This window comes from Lepus europaeus, chromosome 2, assembly GCF_033115175.1.
Source record: "Lepus europaeus isolate LE1 chromosome 2, mLepTim1.pri, whole genome shotgun sequence".
Taxonomy (NCBI): Eukaryota; Metazoa; Chordata; class Mammalia; order Lagomorpha; family Leporidae; genus Lepus; species Lepus europaeus.
Window position 1 is genome coordinate 52,350,656 of NC_084828.1, and position 20,345 is coordinate 52,371,000.

Genomic DNA, 20,345 nt, shown 5'->3' on the forward strand with positions numbered 1-20,345 from the left:
TTAAAAATGGCAAAGATAAAGTTGCTTTAATTTTTTATTCCTGCCTTCTCAATCATAGTAAAAAAAAATAGCAATATCTACTCTATTGAAAGAAAAATACTGGGATCACCTTGTTCCCTTTCATTACTGCCTTGTGAGTGTTGTTCCTGTGTCCTGGTTTTATGACATCCTGTACCTTCTTGGCTTCTGCAGCCAGTTGGTAGCCAACCTGCTGCTTTGCTGTTGCATGGTCTCCATGGTTTTCTTCCTCTTCTTCACTTTTTATGTGCCTTGAGTTGCCCTAGTCAGGATTTTCCATCTAACGCCTTATGTGACATTTTGCCCTCGCAGTTTCCTTGCTGTCAAGGCTGTTACTCCTGGGATCTCATACTTTGAAGTTTCTTTGGTTATCAGCCCCTGTCATTCCATCTCTCAATCTGTCATTGACCCTGTACCCACTCTGGAGCTTCACCAAACCTTCCTGCTTTCTCTTCTCGGTTTCCCATTCAGCCCTACCTGTAGGTCTGCTATTTCAGCTGCACTTTCACTTAAAAAAAAAAAAAAAAAAGTGCAGGCTTCAAACTTGGACACATTCAACCTTGTATTTCCAATAGTCCTGTTTTGCCACCTACAGAGATTCACATTAGAACATCACAGCTTTACGGATTCAGTAAGTATGTGTGGTGGTAAATACAGCAATTGTGCTTCCATGCTAACTCTCTTTTCTATCCATTCTTAGTATCTTAGTTTAACTGCCCAGAATAATTTTGTTTTCATCTCTGGGTCCCTAAATAAATACCACTCACAGTTCTGGAACTGTTTCTTTTCTGATTTGGGGCCCATACGGTTCCTTATACATAGGTGCTCTGGCTAGCTCAGAATAGAAAGGCATCCATCATGGCATTCTCTCTGGAGTACCTTGAGCATTTTGGCCCACATTTCTTGTTTTTTCAAACCTGGAAAAACTAGTGAGATTTTTTTTTTTTTTCAGTTTAGCCACACAGACCCAGCTCTCAATTGAAGATTTTTCATTTAGCAAGTGGCATGAAGCTTGTCATTTGTTTTCTGTGTAATTAAGAGTATTCTGAACATGGAATTCCCCTGCAGTTTGGCATCTTACCATGCTTCCATTTGCTAACTTGAATTTTACAGTGCCTCCTGTGATAGGAAGGGGAGAATATGCAGCATTTTTCTCTTGAATCCAAATCATAGCAGATTTGTTTAATGAACATGTTTATGTATGTCAGCATTTTGTGTTTGACTTTGAGATTCCCAAACAGAATGCCTAAGATTGTTGGTTATAAGATAGTTTTAAGCAACAAAAATGTATTGTTTTTTTAAACATTTAGAGAATATGATGTCTTCAGACATCATTAAATTTTTGATGCTTAAAATACCAATTATACTCTATATAAACTTTGCTGTCTTGTGAACATATAAGGTACTTTTGACACTTGTATCTATTCTTCTACTGGGATGTATATTTCTTTAATATTAATCAGGTTCTTATGTCCATAATCTACCTTTGTTTTGTAGAGTTTGGTTCTTGCTGCGTTCAAAAGAGAGGGAAACACATTGTTGTACCTTGCTGCCTTCTGCTCGTTTCAGAGGCAGAGTCCTGCCTTCCAAGGCTAACCTTCGCTTGCACCTTGCCTACTGCTTCCATCCCTCTGTCTTCACTGGTTTCTTTCCATTTGCCTCAGGTCTCTCTGTGTTTCTCTCTAAATTTATAAAATTAAAACCTTTTTCCATTTTGTGGGTTTGGTTTTCTTTTAGTCTGTATTTATTCTGGACCTCATTCCTACCATTTATCTAAAACTTTCATGTGAAACTCTGGCTTAATCACTCTTCAATTCTTAATGCTTTCTAATCTGACTTCTCTCCGTCTTTTCTCGCCCGTGGAAAACCTGGTACTGTGCCAGAAACACGTGCCAATAAGTAGTTAGAGAATGGATGAAAGCAATCTGCCTAAAGTCACCAGTGACCTCGCGCCACATCCCATGGCCTTTTCTTAGTTCTTAATGAACTGAAACACTTGACTTCCCAAGTCCTGCTCTCCTCACAAATTTCCTTTGGTCTATCTTTGCATCATCTTTCGCTGCTATGGCACTGTCCTCTGTTGCTTCTGCTTCTTCCCCTGATCAATCTACAATGTTAATCAGAATCTTTATCCCTTTTTATAGTTGACGAAACTGGATTTCTGAGATAATTCACTTGACAAAACTCACTCTGCTAGTGAGAGGAAGCAAAGGAATTCTGAGGCAGTTCTGTAACCGTAATTCTTCTCCTTTGTGCACTGAAGTTATAAGCTGCATTCATAAAGTGCATTTATCAAGAAGAAATCCTATTAAAACCCAAAGTCCTATAGCATAAAAAGAATTAAGTCTTCTCAAAAATGAATTATGAGCTAAATAAAATGATTAAATCTGGAACATAGGTTATAAATTCCCCAGCTCAGAGTCCCCAGAATTGATGATTATTTCACTTGTTCTCCACAGCTTGGCATCTGCTTTATATAAAATCTAAAACTGAGCTCATTTTAGAATTGGTGCCCATAATTAATTGTACAACTTTGGAGAAGGCTCTGGAATCTTTTCTTCTTTATAAAGATTTATTTATTTATTTGAAAGAGAGGGAGAGACAGAGAAAGTCTTTCATCTTCTCATTCACTCCCAAAATGGCCGGAGCTGAGCTAGACTGGAGCCAGTAGTCAAGGGAGTCATCCTGGTCTCCCACATGGATGGCAGGGCTTCAAGCAGTTGGGCCATCTTCTGTTGCTTTCCCAGGTGCGTTAGCAGGGAATTGGATTGGAAATGAGCAGCTGGGACTCGAACCAACATCCATGTGGGATATGGGTGCTGCAGGTGCCAACTTAACCCACTATACCATGGTGCTAGCCCCATAACACTTATTTTTCATCTAAGTAAATTACTTACTGTAAAGAACTACATTAAAAAAATTATTTTTGGTTGCCACTGTTTATAAATTGGAAGAAATGGAAGAACAGTAGCTCAAGAATATCTCACTGAAGGAAAGTGGTCACTAATTGTTCTTTTTTTTTTTTTTTTAGTTTTTTTTTTTATTAAACTTTTATTTAATGAATATAAATTTCCAAAGTATAGCTTATGGGTTACAATGGCTTCCCCCCTCCCATAACTTCCCTCCCGCCCGCAACCCTCCCCTTTCCCGCTCCCTTTCCCCTTCCATTCATGTAAAGATTCATTTTCAATTCTCTTTGTATACAGAAGATCAGTTTAGTATATATTAGGTAAAGATTTCAACATTTTGCCCATATAGCAACATAAAGTGAAAAAACTACCATTGGATTACTAATTATAGCATTAAATAGCAATGTACAGCACATTAAAGACAGAGATCCTACATAATTTTTTTTTCAAATTAATTAATTTTCTATGCCATTTCCATTTTAACACCAGGTTGTTTTTTTTTTCATTTCCAATTCTCTTTATATACAGAAGATCACTTCAGTATATAATTAGTAAAGACCTCATCAGTTTGTGCCCACACAGAAACGCAAAGTATAAAAATACTGTTTCAGTACTAGTTATAGCATCACTTCGCTTTAGACGACACATTAGGGACAGATCCCACATGGGGTGTAAGTACACAGTGACTCCTGTTGCTGATTTAACAATTTGACACTCCTGTTCATGGCGTCAGTAATCTCCCTAGGCTCTAGTCATGAGTTGCCAGGGCTATGGAAGCCTTTAGAGTTCGCTGACTTTGATCTTATTCCGATAGGGTCATAGTCAAAGTGGAAGTTCTCTCCTCCCTTCGGAGAAGGGTACCTCCTTCTTTGATGGCCCCGTTCTTTCCACTGGGATCTCACTCACAGAGATCATTCATTTAGGTCTTTTTTTTTTTTTTTCATGATATCTTGGCTTTCCATGCCTGCTATACTCTCATGGGCTCTTCAGCCAGATCTGAATGCCTTGAGGGCTGATTCTGAGGCCAGAGTGTTGTTTAGGACATCTGCCATCCTATGAGTCTGCTGTGTATCCCACTTCCCATGTTGGATCTTTCTCTCCCTTTTTGATTCTATCAGTTAGTATTAGCAGATACTTGTCTTGTTTGTGTGATCTCTTTGACTCTTAGACCTATCAGAGCTATCAATTGTGAGCTGAAATTGATCACTTGGACTAGTGCAATGGCATTGGTACATGCCATCTTGATGGGATTGTGTTGGAATCCCCTGGCACATTTCTAACTCCACCATTTGCGGCCAGTCCGATTGAGCATGTTCCAAATTGTTCATCTCCTCCCTCACTAATTGTTCTTTACGTGAATGCCTATGTTGAGAAGATGAAACTTTGTAGAAGGTTAATATACTACATTTTTAAACACCATTATAACACCTAATTTCTACAAGATCACCTTTTTATTTTTTTAAGATTCATTCTATTCATTTGAAAGGCAGAGTTTTAGAGTGGGAGAGATAGACACAGAGAAAGCTCTTCCAACCTCTGGTTTAGTCCCCAAATGGCCTCATAGACCAGAACTGGGCCAGTCCAGAGCCAGGAGCCAGGAGCTTCTTCCAGGTCTCCCATCTGGGTAGCAGGGGCCCAAGCACTTGGGCCATCCTCCACTGCATTCCCAGGCACATTAGCAGGGAGCTGGATCAGAGTGGAGCAGCCAAGACACAAACTGGCACCCATATAGGATGCCAGTGTCACAGGTGGCAGCTTTACCCGCTATGGTACAATGCCAGTCCCCTAATATATTAAATTTATGCTTCAGTTCATGTTCTGATTTTTATGTAACTCTTATTTCCATTAGTTCTTTCCAACTGTTTCTTAGCCAGAGGTGAAATAGTGAAATTTAAATGCATTAAGTGTTTTCTTACTTGGAGGAAAATTAATTATTGAACTAGTTTTTAAATAAATTACGGCCTTAATAAATGCTTGGTATCTTTTTTTCTCAGTGATGCAGATAGTGGTGGCACTCTTATAAGTTTAACATAGAGATTTTCAAACTGCTCTTTTTAAAACTTAGGGGTAGCCGGTGCCGCGGCTCACTAGGCTAATCCTCCGCCTTGCAGCGCTGGCACACCGGGTTCTAGTCCCGGTCGGGGCGCTGGATTCTGTCCCGGTTGCCCCTCTTCCAGGACAGCTCTCTGCTGTGGCCAGGGAGTGCAGTGGAGGATGGCCCGAGTGCTTGGGCCCTGCACCCGCATGGGAGACCAGAAGAAGCACCTGGCTCCTGGCTTCGGATCAGCGCGATGCGCCGGCTGCAGTGGCCATTGGAGGGTGAACCAACGGCAAAAAGGAAGACCTTTCTCTCTGTCTCTCTCTCTCTCTATCCACTCTGCCTGTCAAAAAGGAAAAAAAAAATTACATTTGTGGTGACAAAACACCAAACACACCCTTTGGAACCAGACATATCTGGGAATAAACCCAGAGATCCGAATGTGGTAGCTTTGTGACACTGAACAATTTACCTCCCTGAACCTTGATTTACTAATGGGTAGTGGGAGTGTTCAATCTTTGTTTAACTGAAGTCTTTATTTATTTAAGATTTTTATTTATTTATTTGAAAAGCAGAGTGACAGAAAGAGAGAGGTAGGGGTGAGGTCGAGATCTTCATTTGTTGATTCACTCAACAAATGTCCCAAGTCAGGAGCCTGGAACTCCGTCTGGGCCTCTCACATTTGTTACAGGGGTTCAAGTGCTTGGGCCGTCTTCCTCTGCTTTCCCAGGCACATTAGTGGGGAACTGGATCACAACCAGCCAGTACTTGAACTGGCAATCTGGTATGGGATGCCCTTGTAGCAAGTAGCACTTTAATCTGCTGTGCCACAATACTGGCTCCTCATAGAAGCTTTTCAGAATTAGCAGAGGTGACATGTAATGTGCTGCACATTCCCTACTTCATATACAAAGTAGATACTTAGTCAAATAGCTGTCTTCTTTCCTTATAAAGTCTCACTAAAACTTAGAAATAAATCTTCGAGGTAAATAAATCTTTGGTGATTTATTCTGGGTCATTAGCATAGAAACCAGCTATTGGAAAGAGTAATATTGAATAGCATTTGAAGAAAAGGCATACAAGAAGGCATGCAATAATGAGCTACAGCCAGAAGTGAAAACCCCTGCTTTTCTATAGTGAGTGGACGCTATCATGAAATAGAGATTGCACTGTGTGTCACTATGTTGTCCAGATGACCAGACCTGTCAGTATAGCTGGTGCCAGTCTGGGGCCTTGAGATCTTGGAGTCCTTGGATAGTGAATGTGTTGTAAGGTATCTGGATTGACTTGCAGCAGCTTCAACCTGCTGTCGACCTGGAATGGTCCTACATTGTGGGATAATGGAGAACTTGTGAAAATGAAAGCTGAGTATGCAGGGTTTTGTAGATATTCTAGATTGTTAGAAAATTTGCATCCACAGGTGTCAGATACTGATTTTTAGCACATTAGGTGGGCCTCCAAAAAGCTATGCAAGAATCAAAAGCATTTTATTCTGGCCAGGTGCTTTACAGAGGAAGTCCTTACACTATAATTGGAAGAAATGACTTTTCCCCATGTTATGTCTTCTTTTTTCTTTGTTTTCTCATCTAAAAGATCTTACATATGACAGAGTGCACATTTGTTCCTCCAGCTCAATGTGTATTCCTCAGCTTCAGCGTGATAGAGGTGATTCTTTGATGGACCTTTCCTCCCAGATGTTATTGGCTATAAGATTTGATACATCCTAACTCCCCTCTGTTTCTGTATTCCCTATCCCAGTAAAAGGTACCACCAAATCATCCATACCCATTCTTGACCACTAGGAATGGTTCTACCATTTTGTCTTCTGGCCCATTGCCCCTAAACCTATCAACAACCCTCCCTTCCAGTCCATATCTATGACCGTCATATAACTGATAAAACAGAATTTTCTTATTTAGATCAGCAATTTTTTTTTTTTTTGACAGGCAGAGTGGATAGTGAGAGAGAGGGACAGAGAGAAAGGTTTTCCTTTTTGCCGTTGGTTCACCCTCCAATGGCCGCTGCGGCCGGCGCATCGCGCTGATCTGAAGCCAGGAGCCAGGTGCTTCTCCTGGTCTCCCATGCGGGTGCAGGGCCCAAGGACTTGGGCCATCCTCCACTGCCTTCCCGGGCCATAGCAGAGAGCTGTCCTGGAAGAGGGGCAACCAGGATAGAACCCGGTGCCCCAGCCGGGACTAGAACCCTGTGTGCCGGTGCCGCAAGGCGGAGGATTAGCCTGTTAAGCCACGGCGCCTGCCGAGATCAGCAATTTTAACCCGGATGACTGACTGTCTTGAGTTACCTATGGTTAAGGACACTTATTTGGTGTACTAAATAATAATACAATTCAATTCCTTTATCAAAAACTATATGAGATGAAAAACAGAGAAAGTAATACCATGGATATAACCGATTCCATTCTGGAGCACTTTGGAAAGTGGAAATTTCAGCTTTTAACTAATTTTAGTAACAAATTAATTATAATGTCTCAGAATTGATCACAAGACTAGTGTATCATGAGATAAAAATTACAAATAACATATTTATTAACCCATAACCACCTTAGGCAGGGTAAAATACTTTATAAGGCGTCCTCCAAAAGTTTACGTACTAACAAAAAGTATGCATGAATTTAAAATCTTTCACTAAAATAAACTTACTGTTTATCCCATTTCCCCATAAACTTTTTGAAATACTGCTGTCTGACCAATTCACCTTGCCTATTCTTGTTTTTTATTGAAAAAATAACTGATAAAGATACACTGTTGTCTTTTAAGCCAAATTGCTCCAAAAACATAAGTGGTCTTCAAAGATTTGTAAAAAAAGTTGTATATTATGAAAAAGTAAGAATTTTACCTTTTCTGTATTAAAATAAAGTTCTCTTCTTATTCCATCTTCCATGAACTTTTTGAAGTCTCCTTGCAAGAGTATGGTTTATCTTTACATCTTAACATTATAATATCCACTTATTGAGAAATATTGTTGACAGAAATTTATCAGTAGTCAATGTGGAGTTTAATCAGATAACCCATTACAATCCAAATCCATTATGATAAACATCAATATAATTTTGGGTTGAAATTTTTGTATCACTTAAACTGTAAGTCAAGATAATAAAGTATTTTCCCAGAAACTGAGATGATTTCAACTAAGACAAATGTGCCAAATAATATGTGGCAGCCAGATGTCTTGATGGAATGCAAATTAGAACTCTCTAGGAAGCAGGATTTTAGTTTCTGAATGCCATATTATAGTAACTTAATAATTTAGGTAATAGTCTCTCTCATGATGACAGGGTATGAAGTTGTTTGCCTTCACTTAATAGTGATGGGGAAGACTTAAGATGTCAGGGATATCGCTGGAAGATGATATATGCAATTTTCATTCTGGGAAACTTTAGTTGTAGTGATAACTTTCCAGGCAAAGAGTACAAAGGAAAAATGGTTCTAGTAGTAGCAACAGCAATGTACAAGAGACACTGTAGTGAGAGACAGGGAGACAATGAATGAGAATGCACATGATTCCATTAGGTGTTGCAGGCCTTGTGAGTGGCAAGAAATGAAATTAGAAAAGGCCACAAGGTCTTAATCCACCAAGACCTTGAATGCGGTGCTAGGGAGACTGGATTTTATCTTGAGGGCAACAGTCAATTGAGGGCTTTAACAATGATCAGGTTTGACTTCGTAAACAGCTCTGGCCTTTTTCTAGGGAATAGACTTGGGGAAAACATGAGTAGAAGCAAGGAAACTAGGCTACCATTGACAGTATTTTGGGGAAGGGGTCATGGTGTCCTGGTTTTTTGTCTGACCAGAATAAGTGGAGATGTTGTAGTTTATTAAAAAAAAAAAATAATTAAACGTAAGAATAGAGACACAGCATGTTCAGGTTCTGCTTTGGATGTGTTAGGTTTGAGATTCCAATAAAGTATCCAAGTGGAAACTAATGTCTGGTTGGTAGGGAAATATACAGGCCCAAAGCTTAGGAGCCTGAGCTGATCTGGGAACCATCTGGTTAATTGAATTTGTGAGAGATGAAATCTCACAAGAACCTGAAGGTAAAGCAGGCCCAGGCTAGTAATCAGAGGAACGTGTTATGTAATGGATGGTTACAAAGAGGTGAACTTGAAGAAAATTCACGGGAGGGAAGTCTCAGACTAATGTTATAGAAGCCAAAGGAATGATGATTTAGGAAGTCACTGCCACTCTCTGCAGACATGTCAGATAATATCAGCACAGAGAAAAAGTTCACCCTGAATTTGTAAGTAGGACCGTGTCTGAGAGATTGTCATTAGAGCATGCTTAAGGAGGAAGCTGAGTTGCATGGACTTGAGGAGTGATGGGAAAGAAAAAGAAAAAAGATGATACAAGTTAGTACGTCCCCTTTAAGGAGGTTGGTAGTGAGGAGAGAAGTCTTTAGACACACACTGTGAGTGGGATTGGCCTACACTAGGGCAAACAAGCAAATGCGGTTCCTGAGGAAACACCAGGGGTTATGAACTGGTGTCCTGGGAGGGGAGTTAGCCTTGGTGGATGGGATCCTTCCTCTTGTGCTGGGGGAGGGGGGGGGGGCAAGTGAAGGAAGCAGGCCAGAGGGCTGTGTTGTGCTGCAGGCAGAGGAGAGGCGGAGTCAGGACAGTGAGGGGGCTTCTCAGTGAAAGAGGGCAGAGCCCTGTGCTGAGTAAGGAGGTGCCACAGTGCAGGAGGTGGCTTTAGGGATGTGGGAAAGGTTGGAGATAGCAGCTGTGGAAAATCGGGGCAGTTGCAGGCTGATTTCCAGATGAAGTTATTGTGCATTGTTGGCAGCCTAAATCTTATAGCTGTGTGTACACCTGCTGCTTTTTGAAGCAAAAGCCCTTCACCTGTGTGGGAAAGGCACACTGGACATTGTCTGGGCAGGGGTGACCAAAGAACAAGAGAAAGCAGCTTGAAAATTCTTGGTCATGTTGGAAAGCTGGATAGAGAAGACGTGAACATTTGTGGGGACTCAAAGGGACACAGTAGGGACCAGAGGACAAGAGGTGAGAGTGTGAACACTGGCAAATGCCTGAAATTCAGAGTTAGAGGTGAACAAGTGAGAAGTAAAGACAAGGGCCAGGGCTAGCCACAGGGGCAGGTGGAGGGGAAGTGGAGCTCATTAGAGCTGAGTGTGCTGAAGTATGGGAAGGAGGGTGTCACGGTGCTCTGAAGGCCTGGGGTAGAAAGGAAGACCCCCTTGCTAGAGACAGTAAAGGTAGAGTTGCCTGGTGCTTCCCTGTTGCTCACAGAGTGTTCACTGGGTGACGTTCTGTTGACCATGCTCACTGTGCCAGTCACTGCATTGGCATAGCACCCACCACCTGCTACAGGCTGGTGGAAGAGGTGACAAAACAATGCTGATTAGATCTACAAAAATTCTTACATCATATAATGTAGGTCCTACAAGAGCCGGGGTTTAGAAGTATTCCTTCACTGTTATCCAAACACCTACAATAGTGTGTTCTTCATCTAGCGAATGGGTAAATACTTAAAGGTTTACGTGGACTGCTATTTGGCACGCCTAGTTTTAGTGTGTTGCTGACTTGGGGTTGCCTTCCCCAGAAACGTTCTTCAAGTCTTTATTTTGGGAGCCCCAGTCTGAGCTCCACCCTGACAGCCCCCATTCAGCTCATTTTCTCTTCTCTCTGTCTGCTGAGATCAGAGTCCTGTGTTAGACCTTGCTCATTGTCTTCTCCACCAAGTGCTGAGGCTTTAGCGACTCTCCTTCCTCCTTGACTTGGGAGAGAAAGTGTCCCTCCTCCTCCCAAGGCTAATGCCTCCCCTTTATTATGGGTATGAGAGACTGTTTTGGCCTCTTCATCTCATTGTCTTCAGTCTTGTCTTCTGGAGCTGTCATCCATCTTTCTCCTGCAGAAGTCACTCCTTTTCCAGCAAGTATAGCGCTGTTCCACAAAACAGGAGCAAAAAGCCACTGCTTCCTCTTGGAACTTTAAATGTCACCTTTGTCTTTCCTTCTTTATAATTCAAAATCTCTCAAGGGTTCCCTGCTATTCTGTGACTGTTTTCTATTTCCTTGTACCCTACTCACTGCTTCACAGCTTGACTCTGGGGCTGGACTCAGGAATTCCTGGGCTGGTAGGACTATTTCATTTGCATTCCTAGAGATTTTCCATAGTCCTCATTCCTTTATTTATTCCAACAAATACTTGAGCACCACTGATTTTCTGACACATTTCTGTGTGCTAGGGATACTGCAATGAATAAAACAGCAAAACTTCCTACTCCAGTTGGATTTTACTTTTTAGAAGAAGAAACAGATATTAAATATTCATGGATGTGTGTGTGTCTGTGTGTTTAGTGTGTATGCATTTACTGGCAAGTACATGGAGGTAAATAAAACAGAAGGATAGTGAGCAGTTTCAAAGTGCAGGGGTTTCCTAAGTTACTGAGAGGGGAGTCTTTAAATGAGGAGCTGGCTTTTAAGGAAGGAGAGGCAGGTTGAGTCCCCTACAAGGAGCTGTGGGGGAAGACCTTTCTAAGCAGAGAGAAGAGTAAAGGAACAATTCCCGAGGTAGGGCTGTGCCTGATGTGTTTGAAGATCAGTGAGGAGGAAGGTTCCTGTCTTTCTTGATCTGGCAGTGGCATGTGGCATTCTTTGCTCCATTTTGGAAGCTTTCTTAGGTTTTTACCTGTGGAGACCAGGATTCTGGAAGAAATTACCTGGTCTGCTTTGGGCCCCCTGCATCTCTGTTGCTGCTGACTTCTTCTCTTGTTTGCACCTGCTTTTAAATCTTGTTTTCCTTAGGGCTCTCTCATTGATCTCCTTGTCACTTGAACACACTGTGTGTGGCCAAATTGCATTCTTAAGCTGTGCATTTGGTTGCTTATCAGGCATCTTGACTTGTACACCACCAGGGTACCAAAATTCAACGTGGTTGATAGCTAAATATTTTGTTCCCTCCCTCTTTTCTTTCACAGGCCCTAATTCTCACCTGTCTTGGCTCTAGCCTTCTTCAGCCACACCCCTCCCTTAGTAGACATACTGCAAAGTTCACTGTCTTTGTGCATGTGATACCTGGTGTCTAGGATGCTCTCTTCACCCTTAAGGAGCAAGCATAAATTTTTACCTGCTTCATGTAATGATTTCTCCCCATCCCAGTCAAGTTAATTATGTCCTGCATTGCATATATATCTACTTTTCTTTTTTTAAGATTAATCTATTTATTTGAAAGTCAGAGTTACAGAGAGAGGAGAGGCAGAGAAAGAGAGAGGTCTTCCATCCGCTGGTTCACTCACCAATTGGCTGCAATGGCCGGAACTGCGCTGATCTGAAGCCAGGAGCCAGGAGCTTCTTCCAGGTCTCCCACATGAGTGCAGGGGCCCGAGGACTTGGGCCATCCTCCAGTGCTTTCCCAAGCCATAGCAGAGAACTGGACCAGAAGTGGAGCAGCTGGATCTTGAACCAGTGCCCACATGATGTGCTTCAGGCCAGGGTGTTAGCCCACTGCACCACAGCACTGGCCTCATATATAGCTACTTTTAAGATGAGTATTTTGCTGGACTGCAAACTCCTGGGAGGCTGGGACCAAGTTTCATTCTTCAGTGCACCTAATGATTCCCCAGATTTTCCTGTATGGGATACATAGCAAAGGGGAGTAAATGGAAGGATAAGTTTGAGTGAGGGAACTGCTTTATAACTTATTTAGTGTGAAGGTGGAAATTAAAAATTCCTAGATGCACATGTTTCATCAGTAGCATGCATATGTTGTGTGCAGAAAACCACATCTTTGATAATTTTGGAATTGCTCTGTTGTTAGTGTTTGCTTGAATCCTGAGTGCTTTCATTCTGTTCACTCACTGGAACAATGGCAGAGAGGCCTGTTGGCTGGTGGATAGGGACCCCACCTAAGGAGGGCCTGTGGCAGGCTGAACTTCGTTTTGGAGTAAGCTGAGGACCAGGAACAGCTGCTTTAGATCAGACTTAAAATGTTAACTCTGAAACTGGAATTTATTGTAGGTGTTTACTTTAAATGGCCATGTTCTTTTCTACAGGTTTTTGTTTCTAAATTTAGAAACGTTTTTGTTGCTAAGGGTATGTTCTTGTTAATTACCAATTGAAGCTTTTCAAAAGATTTATGAGGGAAAAGTTAAGTAACTGAGGCACTTAAGGAAAAAACAAAAAAAATGCTCTTTGGTGAATTTACAATATAAATTTTAGAATAGTGAAGAAGCTAAAAGTTAAAGAGTAAGGAGAAACATTTTTTTTTAATGATATGTAACTAAAAAGTTTAAATGTGACAACTTCCTTTAGGTTACAAAACATACCGACTATTTGGAAAGAATCTGTTATGTTTTGAAAGGAAATGTCAAGTAAAAATCAGAATTTACTGAAATCAATAGTATTTTTGACAAATTACTTGTCTTAGTTTAATAATGTCAAAAACTGTAATCTCCTTCTTAATTTTCCTTTTTTAGATCATTGCCCCAAGCTTATAAAACTCTTTTGTAAATCTCTAAAGCATTTTAATAATACTTTTGATATTCTAATGAGCAGTCTGTATAGTTCACTTGGATGAAGTGACTAAGCAGGATGAGACTAGTTACCGGTAACATTGTTTTATTCATGTCACAATGTTCCTTTTGACCCAGGGAGAAATATTGTAGCTGGAAATTACAACAAATTAAGTAGAATACTTAAAGAGATATACATAATATATATGTGTGTGTATCTTTCATATACATAAGCATTTTTAAGAAACTTTCTAGCATATAATCTGTTGATAGACTGTTAATGCTGCTGCTGTGAGGAGTGGTCTCTCTTCCAAGGAGCCAAATGTTGGCTGGCTGAGGTGCAGCCAAGAGGGATCATATTCCAGTAGAAACCCGTAAAAGATGAGGCTTGTGGGGACTCTAGAAGGCCAGTGTGATTCTTAATGTACTCACAAGTTATAGGAAGGCATAGAAAAATGCACAATGTTTACTCAAAAATACCCTCTGACACCTTAGGAACTTAAAATACTGATTACTTGAAATTGGTTTACTGAGCTCATAGGTCCTACATGCTTCTCAGTCATTCATATGCTAAATTGTATTAGTGGTTAGTGGAATGCTCCTTTAACTTGTTTTGAACTGGGAGGAAAACATGGAGTAAGGTGAACAAATGACGTGGTAATTAATGGCACTCTTGCTTCTTGAAGATCCGTGTCTTACAAAACTTTGTCCTGTGAACCTACAATGCCCTACGGTGATTTTCGCTTGCTTTCTGATCTTTTCCTGACTCACTTGAGCTTTTATTTTATAAGGATTAGTGAGCATGACAGGTGACAGATACTGTTAAACATGCATTCCATTCACAAGTATGTGAGTGAGCATGTTTGGAAGGCAAAATGGGTTGGCCCATAAGCCGGAAGCTTTTTGAAATCCAGGAGAGTGTGAGGTGGAATGCCAACCTGCTCCTTGCTGCAGCTCAATTTTTTCCTTTCACGAAGGGCACGTGAATGTGAGTTTGTTTTACCAGCAACTTAATTATGCGTGGGTAAAATGCACCTGCACACTGAAACAGTTGAATGTCTGCAGGAATGTTCAGCTCTGTCCACGATTTGCTTGGATGCATTGTCAGGATTTGATGTTTCACCAGCAAGGGGTAACAGTGGGCTTTTTCTCTGAATTGAAGCACTTGTTGCTATCTTGTCTTCTTGAGGAACAGTTTTGCATTATATGACAGTGTCAGGGGTTAGCACACTGCTGAAATGATAAGGTCTACTTAGGTGCTAGTTATGTAAGGTACCAAGGGTGTTCTCCATTAGCTCTGTTATAACAAAGGGCAACTGAAAGACACACAAGATTTGCCACGATATGTCCCTTATCTCTGTGTACTGACCTCCCACTCTTCATTTTTGTACCTGAATATCTAGTCATAGGAATCTCCCTTAAAAGCTGTTGCCTCGCTAAATACACACACACATGCAAGAATCACACTGGTACTTTTGAGGTTCCCTTCAGAAGGTGCGCTTCTTGTAGGAAGCATCCCTCTGGCTGTATCTTCTGTCCTCACCTCTGTCAACTCTGGACTGGTTACCCCGTCTGGTCCCCACATGTGCTGCACACATCTCTGCAGCCTGTACTCTACAGCTTCAGTAAAGTCTTGCTAACTGTGCTCCCGGTAGATTATATAGAAGCTGCTCAAAGAAGCAGAAGCCGTAAATGTGATTCTTAAATGTGTCCCGGTGTCTAGCACAGAGTGTGTCATGTCTTATTTTTCAGGTGATGATTTTTTGTTATTCTGTATTTTCTTTCCAAAGATTTCCCAAAGTGAGGACAAAAGGAACCATGCGGAGAAGCCGATTACTCTTTCAACACAGGAAGATTCCAGAAAGCCAAACGACCTTTCCAGTTCCGCTTCAGATACCAAAACTGGAGAAGGTGACAGACAGCCAAAAGAAAGTTTCTTTCAGTTTCTTGGTAACTTATTCAATATCTCAGGAAAGTCGACTCTTAGTGAAGCCAAGCAGCCTTCTTTCAAAGATGACCATGATAAAACTGAGAAAGATTTACAAACTCCCAGTGACCAGTGTGAGGAAGGGGTCAAAAGGGAGCTGGAGAATGTCAGTGGCTCCCCTGGGTCCCAGGCACTTCCAACAGAAGAACAAGAATCCAACTCCAGTGAACTCTCAGATGCATTTTCTTTGGATACCACACGTGACAGTGAACAGGAAACCAGCGATTTACCAAAGTAAGTTACAAATATAATACCAGTGATTTACCAAAATAAGTTACAAATGTACTTGAGCCTCAAAATTGAGTTTTTCAACTAATTTCTAATCCTATTAATTGGAGAAATCAGGAAAGGTGTTCTGTAATGTCTTTACTACTAGGTTGAAAATGGTCTTATTTTGTGTATCATACAGGTAATCTACGGTCCTTTGCGCTATTGTGTGGGTGGTACTAATACCTTTCAGGTATTATGTTTGTCATAGTATAAAAATGATTTCTTTTTTAAAGATTGATTATGTATTTGAAAGGCAGAGTAACACAGAAGAAGAGACAGAGCTGGAGAGCTTCCAACTGCTGGTACATTCCCCAAATGGCTGCAATAGAAAAGGTCAGGGCCAGGCCAAAGCCAGGAGCCATGAACCTCACCCTGGTCTCCACATGGCTGGCAGGGACCCATTCAGACTGGTGCCTCTGATATGCAAAGCCAGCTTTGCAGGCAGTAGCTTAGCCTGCTCTGCCACAATGCTGGCTTCCCAAAATTATTTCTAACTTAAGACTTGAATGGGAGTGTTTTCTGTTGTGTGAGTTCCTCTGTATTCAGGCAGGCATTGTGAAGGGTTTGTGCATCTTTGGAGACAAAATGGTCTTAATGTACTGTTCCCATTCTGTCATCTGTTTTCTTTGTGGAATCCTGTTAAAGGGGCTAAAAAATAAATTGGGTGTATTCTTGAAAGTGACTATATGAATGCAGAGGATTTTATGTAGCTCTAAGATGCCAAAATTTGACATGACTTCACGAGTGTTTCATCACCTTGTTTTCTTTGATGATCAAACAGGTATCAACTTGTTTTGCCCTTTACTAAAATGAGCTTGAAGGAATATTTTTCTACCCAAGAAATGTTTGTAACCACAAGGAGTCCAGTAGACATCTTCAGTAACATAACAGTGTTCATTCACAAGTAATTAAGATGTGTTTCTGTTGATTTTAATATAACCTTTACATAGCTGGCTGGTTAGCTCAGTTGGTTAGAGTGTGGTGCTAATATAACCTCTACCTAAAATTTTATCATTTGAAAGTATCATCACTAATACTATGGTCATATACAGATAATAACTCACATTTTTTTGTGTGTGTGGTTTTGAAGTATGTTCATATGTGTGTGTTGTCAGTTAATTTCTCATAAGACAGACTTATGAAATAGTCACAGACCCATCATACAGTTGTGAGAACAGAGGTCTAGGTAGAGTTTATCATCTAGCAGATGTTATAGATGTACTGATAAAGGTACATTAATTGAAACAACTTCACAACTGATGTCAGATTTGCTACACATTTCATTGCAGTAGAATAGACATCTAGAAATAGATCCTCATATCTTTGTGATTTTTTTTTTAAGGTTTATTTTATTTATTTGAAAGAGTTAGAGAGGTCTTCCATCCTCTGGTTCACTCCCCAAGTAGTTGGAACAGCTAGAGCTGGGCCCATCTGAAGCCAGGAGCTTCTTCTAGGTCTCCCACGTGGGTGCAGGGGCTCAAGGGCCTGGGCCCTCTGCTCCTTCCCCAGGCCATAGCAGAGAGCTGGATCAGAAATGGAGTGGCTGGGACTTGAACCGGTGTCCATATGGGATATTGGTACTGCAGGCTGGGGATTTAACCCACTTTGCCACAGCGATGGCCCCTATATTTGTGATTTTAACCCTTGGTTGAGGACATTATATATTCTTATGGAAAGTTGGTTCACAATTGGGAGAGAAACCACTGCTTCTCTAATTTTTTATATTTAAATAAGATAGAGGAACAAATGATGAAAAGAAAAAAGCTGCTGTATGCAAGTTAATTTATTTTGGTTAGGAACAGTTTTCTCAGCATAATAGCAATGGAAGATACCAGAAAGAGAAGATCAATAGATTGGGTTACTCCCTTTCAAACGCTCTTATGTCAAAGAATACAAACATGGTAGAGTTAAGTGGCAAACGAGAAAATCATATTGCAGAAAATATGACAGAGAATACATTAACTGATACACAGTGTAGAAACTCACCAGTAGAAATAAAAGGGTAAGTCAAACAGTGTCAACAAATTACTCAGGAGAAATATAAGTAAATAATAAGTAAGTGGAACAAAGTTTATTTTCATGGGCAATCAAAGAAATGCAAACAGAAATGAGAACTTTTTCCTCCTACTAAGTTGATAAGAGGAAGAATCGATGCTCTGCACAAGCTGAGGTTCACAAGGCTGGCTCTCAACACCTGCTGGGAGTGGGGGTGTAGCTGGGCAGTGTGTTATAGCAATTTAGTTGGCAAAATCTATTAAGGACCAGAGGAAGCTGGTAGATTATTTCAGATGATATAAAGGGGGTTATTGAAATGGTACTTATAGTAAGATACAGTTGGAAACAAGTGTCCAGCAGCAGAAAAGAAGCTAAACTGTGGTATACCCATGATACAGAGTTCACTAAAGCAGCGCTGCTGTGCTGTTGGAAGTTGGTTCTGGGGCAGCAGCAGCAGCATTTAGAGGGGCACATTATCTGATTCAAACCCACAGATCAGAATCTCTGGGAGTCGGCCCAGTGACCTTCTAGCACATGTCCAGGTGGCTTTTTGCATGCATTTGTTTGAGATCCAGAGTTTTAACGTAATTTGAAATAATAGGGATGTTGAGGCTGTTATGTGAGAACTGGATGAAATGGAAAGTCTGTGCTTTTTCTCTTTGGGTTGGGATTACTTTGATCAGGTTTATGTCTTTGGTACTGGACAACAGAAGATGACGGAGGACACTTTGTCTGTTTCTTCTGAGTAGTAAACCTCTTCTTTATTAATAGAATGGCTTGAGGCAGTTCTCCAAAACCACCTCCACCAGATCCTGGTGTGAAGGATACACAGGCTTCCTCTGAACCTAGCTGCAGAAATCCCAGTTTATCAAGTTTATTTGCAGTTTTAGTAACTTCCTGTTTTCATTGTCAGTTTATTGAAGAATTATAATTTAAAGGTTGAATACCATTTTCACAATAGTTCGTTTTGATTGTATGATTAGGAACTGCTCACATATGGTTTTAGATGTTATTTAAATATTATATATAGAGAGGGCCGGCGCTATGGCTCACTTGCTTAATCCTCTGCCTGTGGCGCCAGAATCCCATTTGGGCCCCGGGTTCTAGTCCCGGTTGCTCCTCTTCCAGTCCAGCTCTCTGCTGTGGCCACACGAAGGCAGTGGAGGATGGCCCAAGTCCTTGGGCTCTGCACCCGCATGGGAGACCAGGAGGAGACACCTGGCTCCTGGCTTCGGATCTGCGCAGCACCAGCCGTAGCGGCCATTTGGGGAGTGAATGGGTGGAAGGAAGACCTTTCTCTCTGTCTCTCTGTCTCTCACTTTCTATAACTCTGTAAAAAAAAAAAAAAAAAAAAGTATTATATAGAGAGAATTATTTACTAATTTGAGAGTCTAAATTTTAAGTATTAAGTATTAGGTTTTCATTCTGTGATATGAGTGAGCTAAAAGTAAGGACATACTTTTTTTATTTTGATTATGAGATTATTTCAAATATAAAATGTTATTTAGATTTAAGAGCCTATACTTCCAAAATTATTGATTTGTTTCACTTATAAAATTTCAATTTTATTTTTATGTGTTTGCTTTTGTTTTGCCTGTAATATTTGTACATCTTTATTGGCTATAGTGCAGTATTTCAGTGTATGTGTACAGTATAAACTGATCAAATCTGTCACAGGCAGATTAACTGGTGGTTTTCCTTTCTCATGGAAAAATGCCCCTTTTTTCCTTTATAGGTTTTAATAATCAGGGCTTATTAAAATGGCTTAATTTAAACAAATTAATAAAATAGTTTTTTTATAACTATTCATTAGTATACTGTCAAACATATTTTGTGATTATCATTAATACAGTTTTAAAAATTTATTCAAAGTGAGTTTTAAAAACTCTTCACTAAATGGTGTTGTAAATGATTTCATCTTAATTAAAAATAAAAAAAGTTTGTAATTGTTGTGTAGTTGAATTGAGTTTTAATGTCCATAAACCTTTTAGAAAATCCATTTGGTAACATTTTGTAGTTTGTTAACTCATGCTTATGGTGTAATTTATATAAAAGCCATTTTTGGATTAAGAAAATTTTAAACATCTATGTTATTACAGTCCTTACGTATTTTACAGTTTCATATCTATCATAATGAGTCTCTTCTGTCAAAACTCTTGTGATTTTTTAAAAACTTGCTGATTTTATTTGCATATAAATGTCAAAAGCCATTCCTATTATGGGAGAAGATATGCTTAACCATGTAATTTGAAAGCAAATAAATCATAACCACTGAAAGAATAGGTTATATTTTCCTACAAGTGAATGGGTTATTTTTGTTATGAGGCTAGTTATTATTTTCAGGCTGCTATTAGATAATTTTCTTTGAAGAATGACACGCATCTTTGTCTGACCTTTGTCATACTATCAGGCTTATCAAATTTATCCACAGTAGAGTATAGCCAAATGCGCTATCCACAGGCTTGATGAACCTTACATGATGAATAGTTATGCCATTTGCAGCAATTAATAAAAACTCTTTAAGATTTTCAGTATATTTGCCTATTTGTTAAATATTTGAAATTTTTAAGAATTTTATTTTTTTTCTTAAAATTGGATTACATTCTTTTGGTATATAGGATAATTTGTGGCTCCTATGACAA

At 40.1% G+C, this 20,345-nt stretch overlaps 1 protein-coding gene across 1 annotated transcript in view; it reads left to right on the forward strand.

The window, feature by feature from the left end:
- CRYBG3 (crystallin beta-gamma domain containing 3) overlaps window positions 1–20,345 on the forward strand; it is a 135,734-nt gene that overhangs the window by 32,828 nt on the left and 82,561 nt on the right. The window contains exon 3 of the mRNA XM_062206721.1: window positions 15,242–15,672. Within this exon, the coding sequence (XP_062062705.1) occupies window positions 15,242–15,672 (431 nt within the window). The remainder of the gene's footprint in view (window positions 1–15,241; window positions 15,673–20,345) is intronic.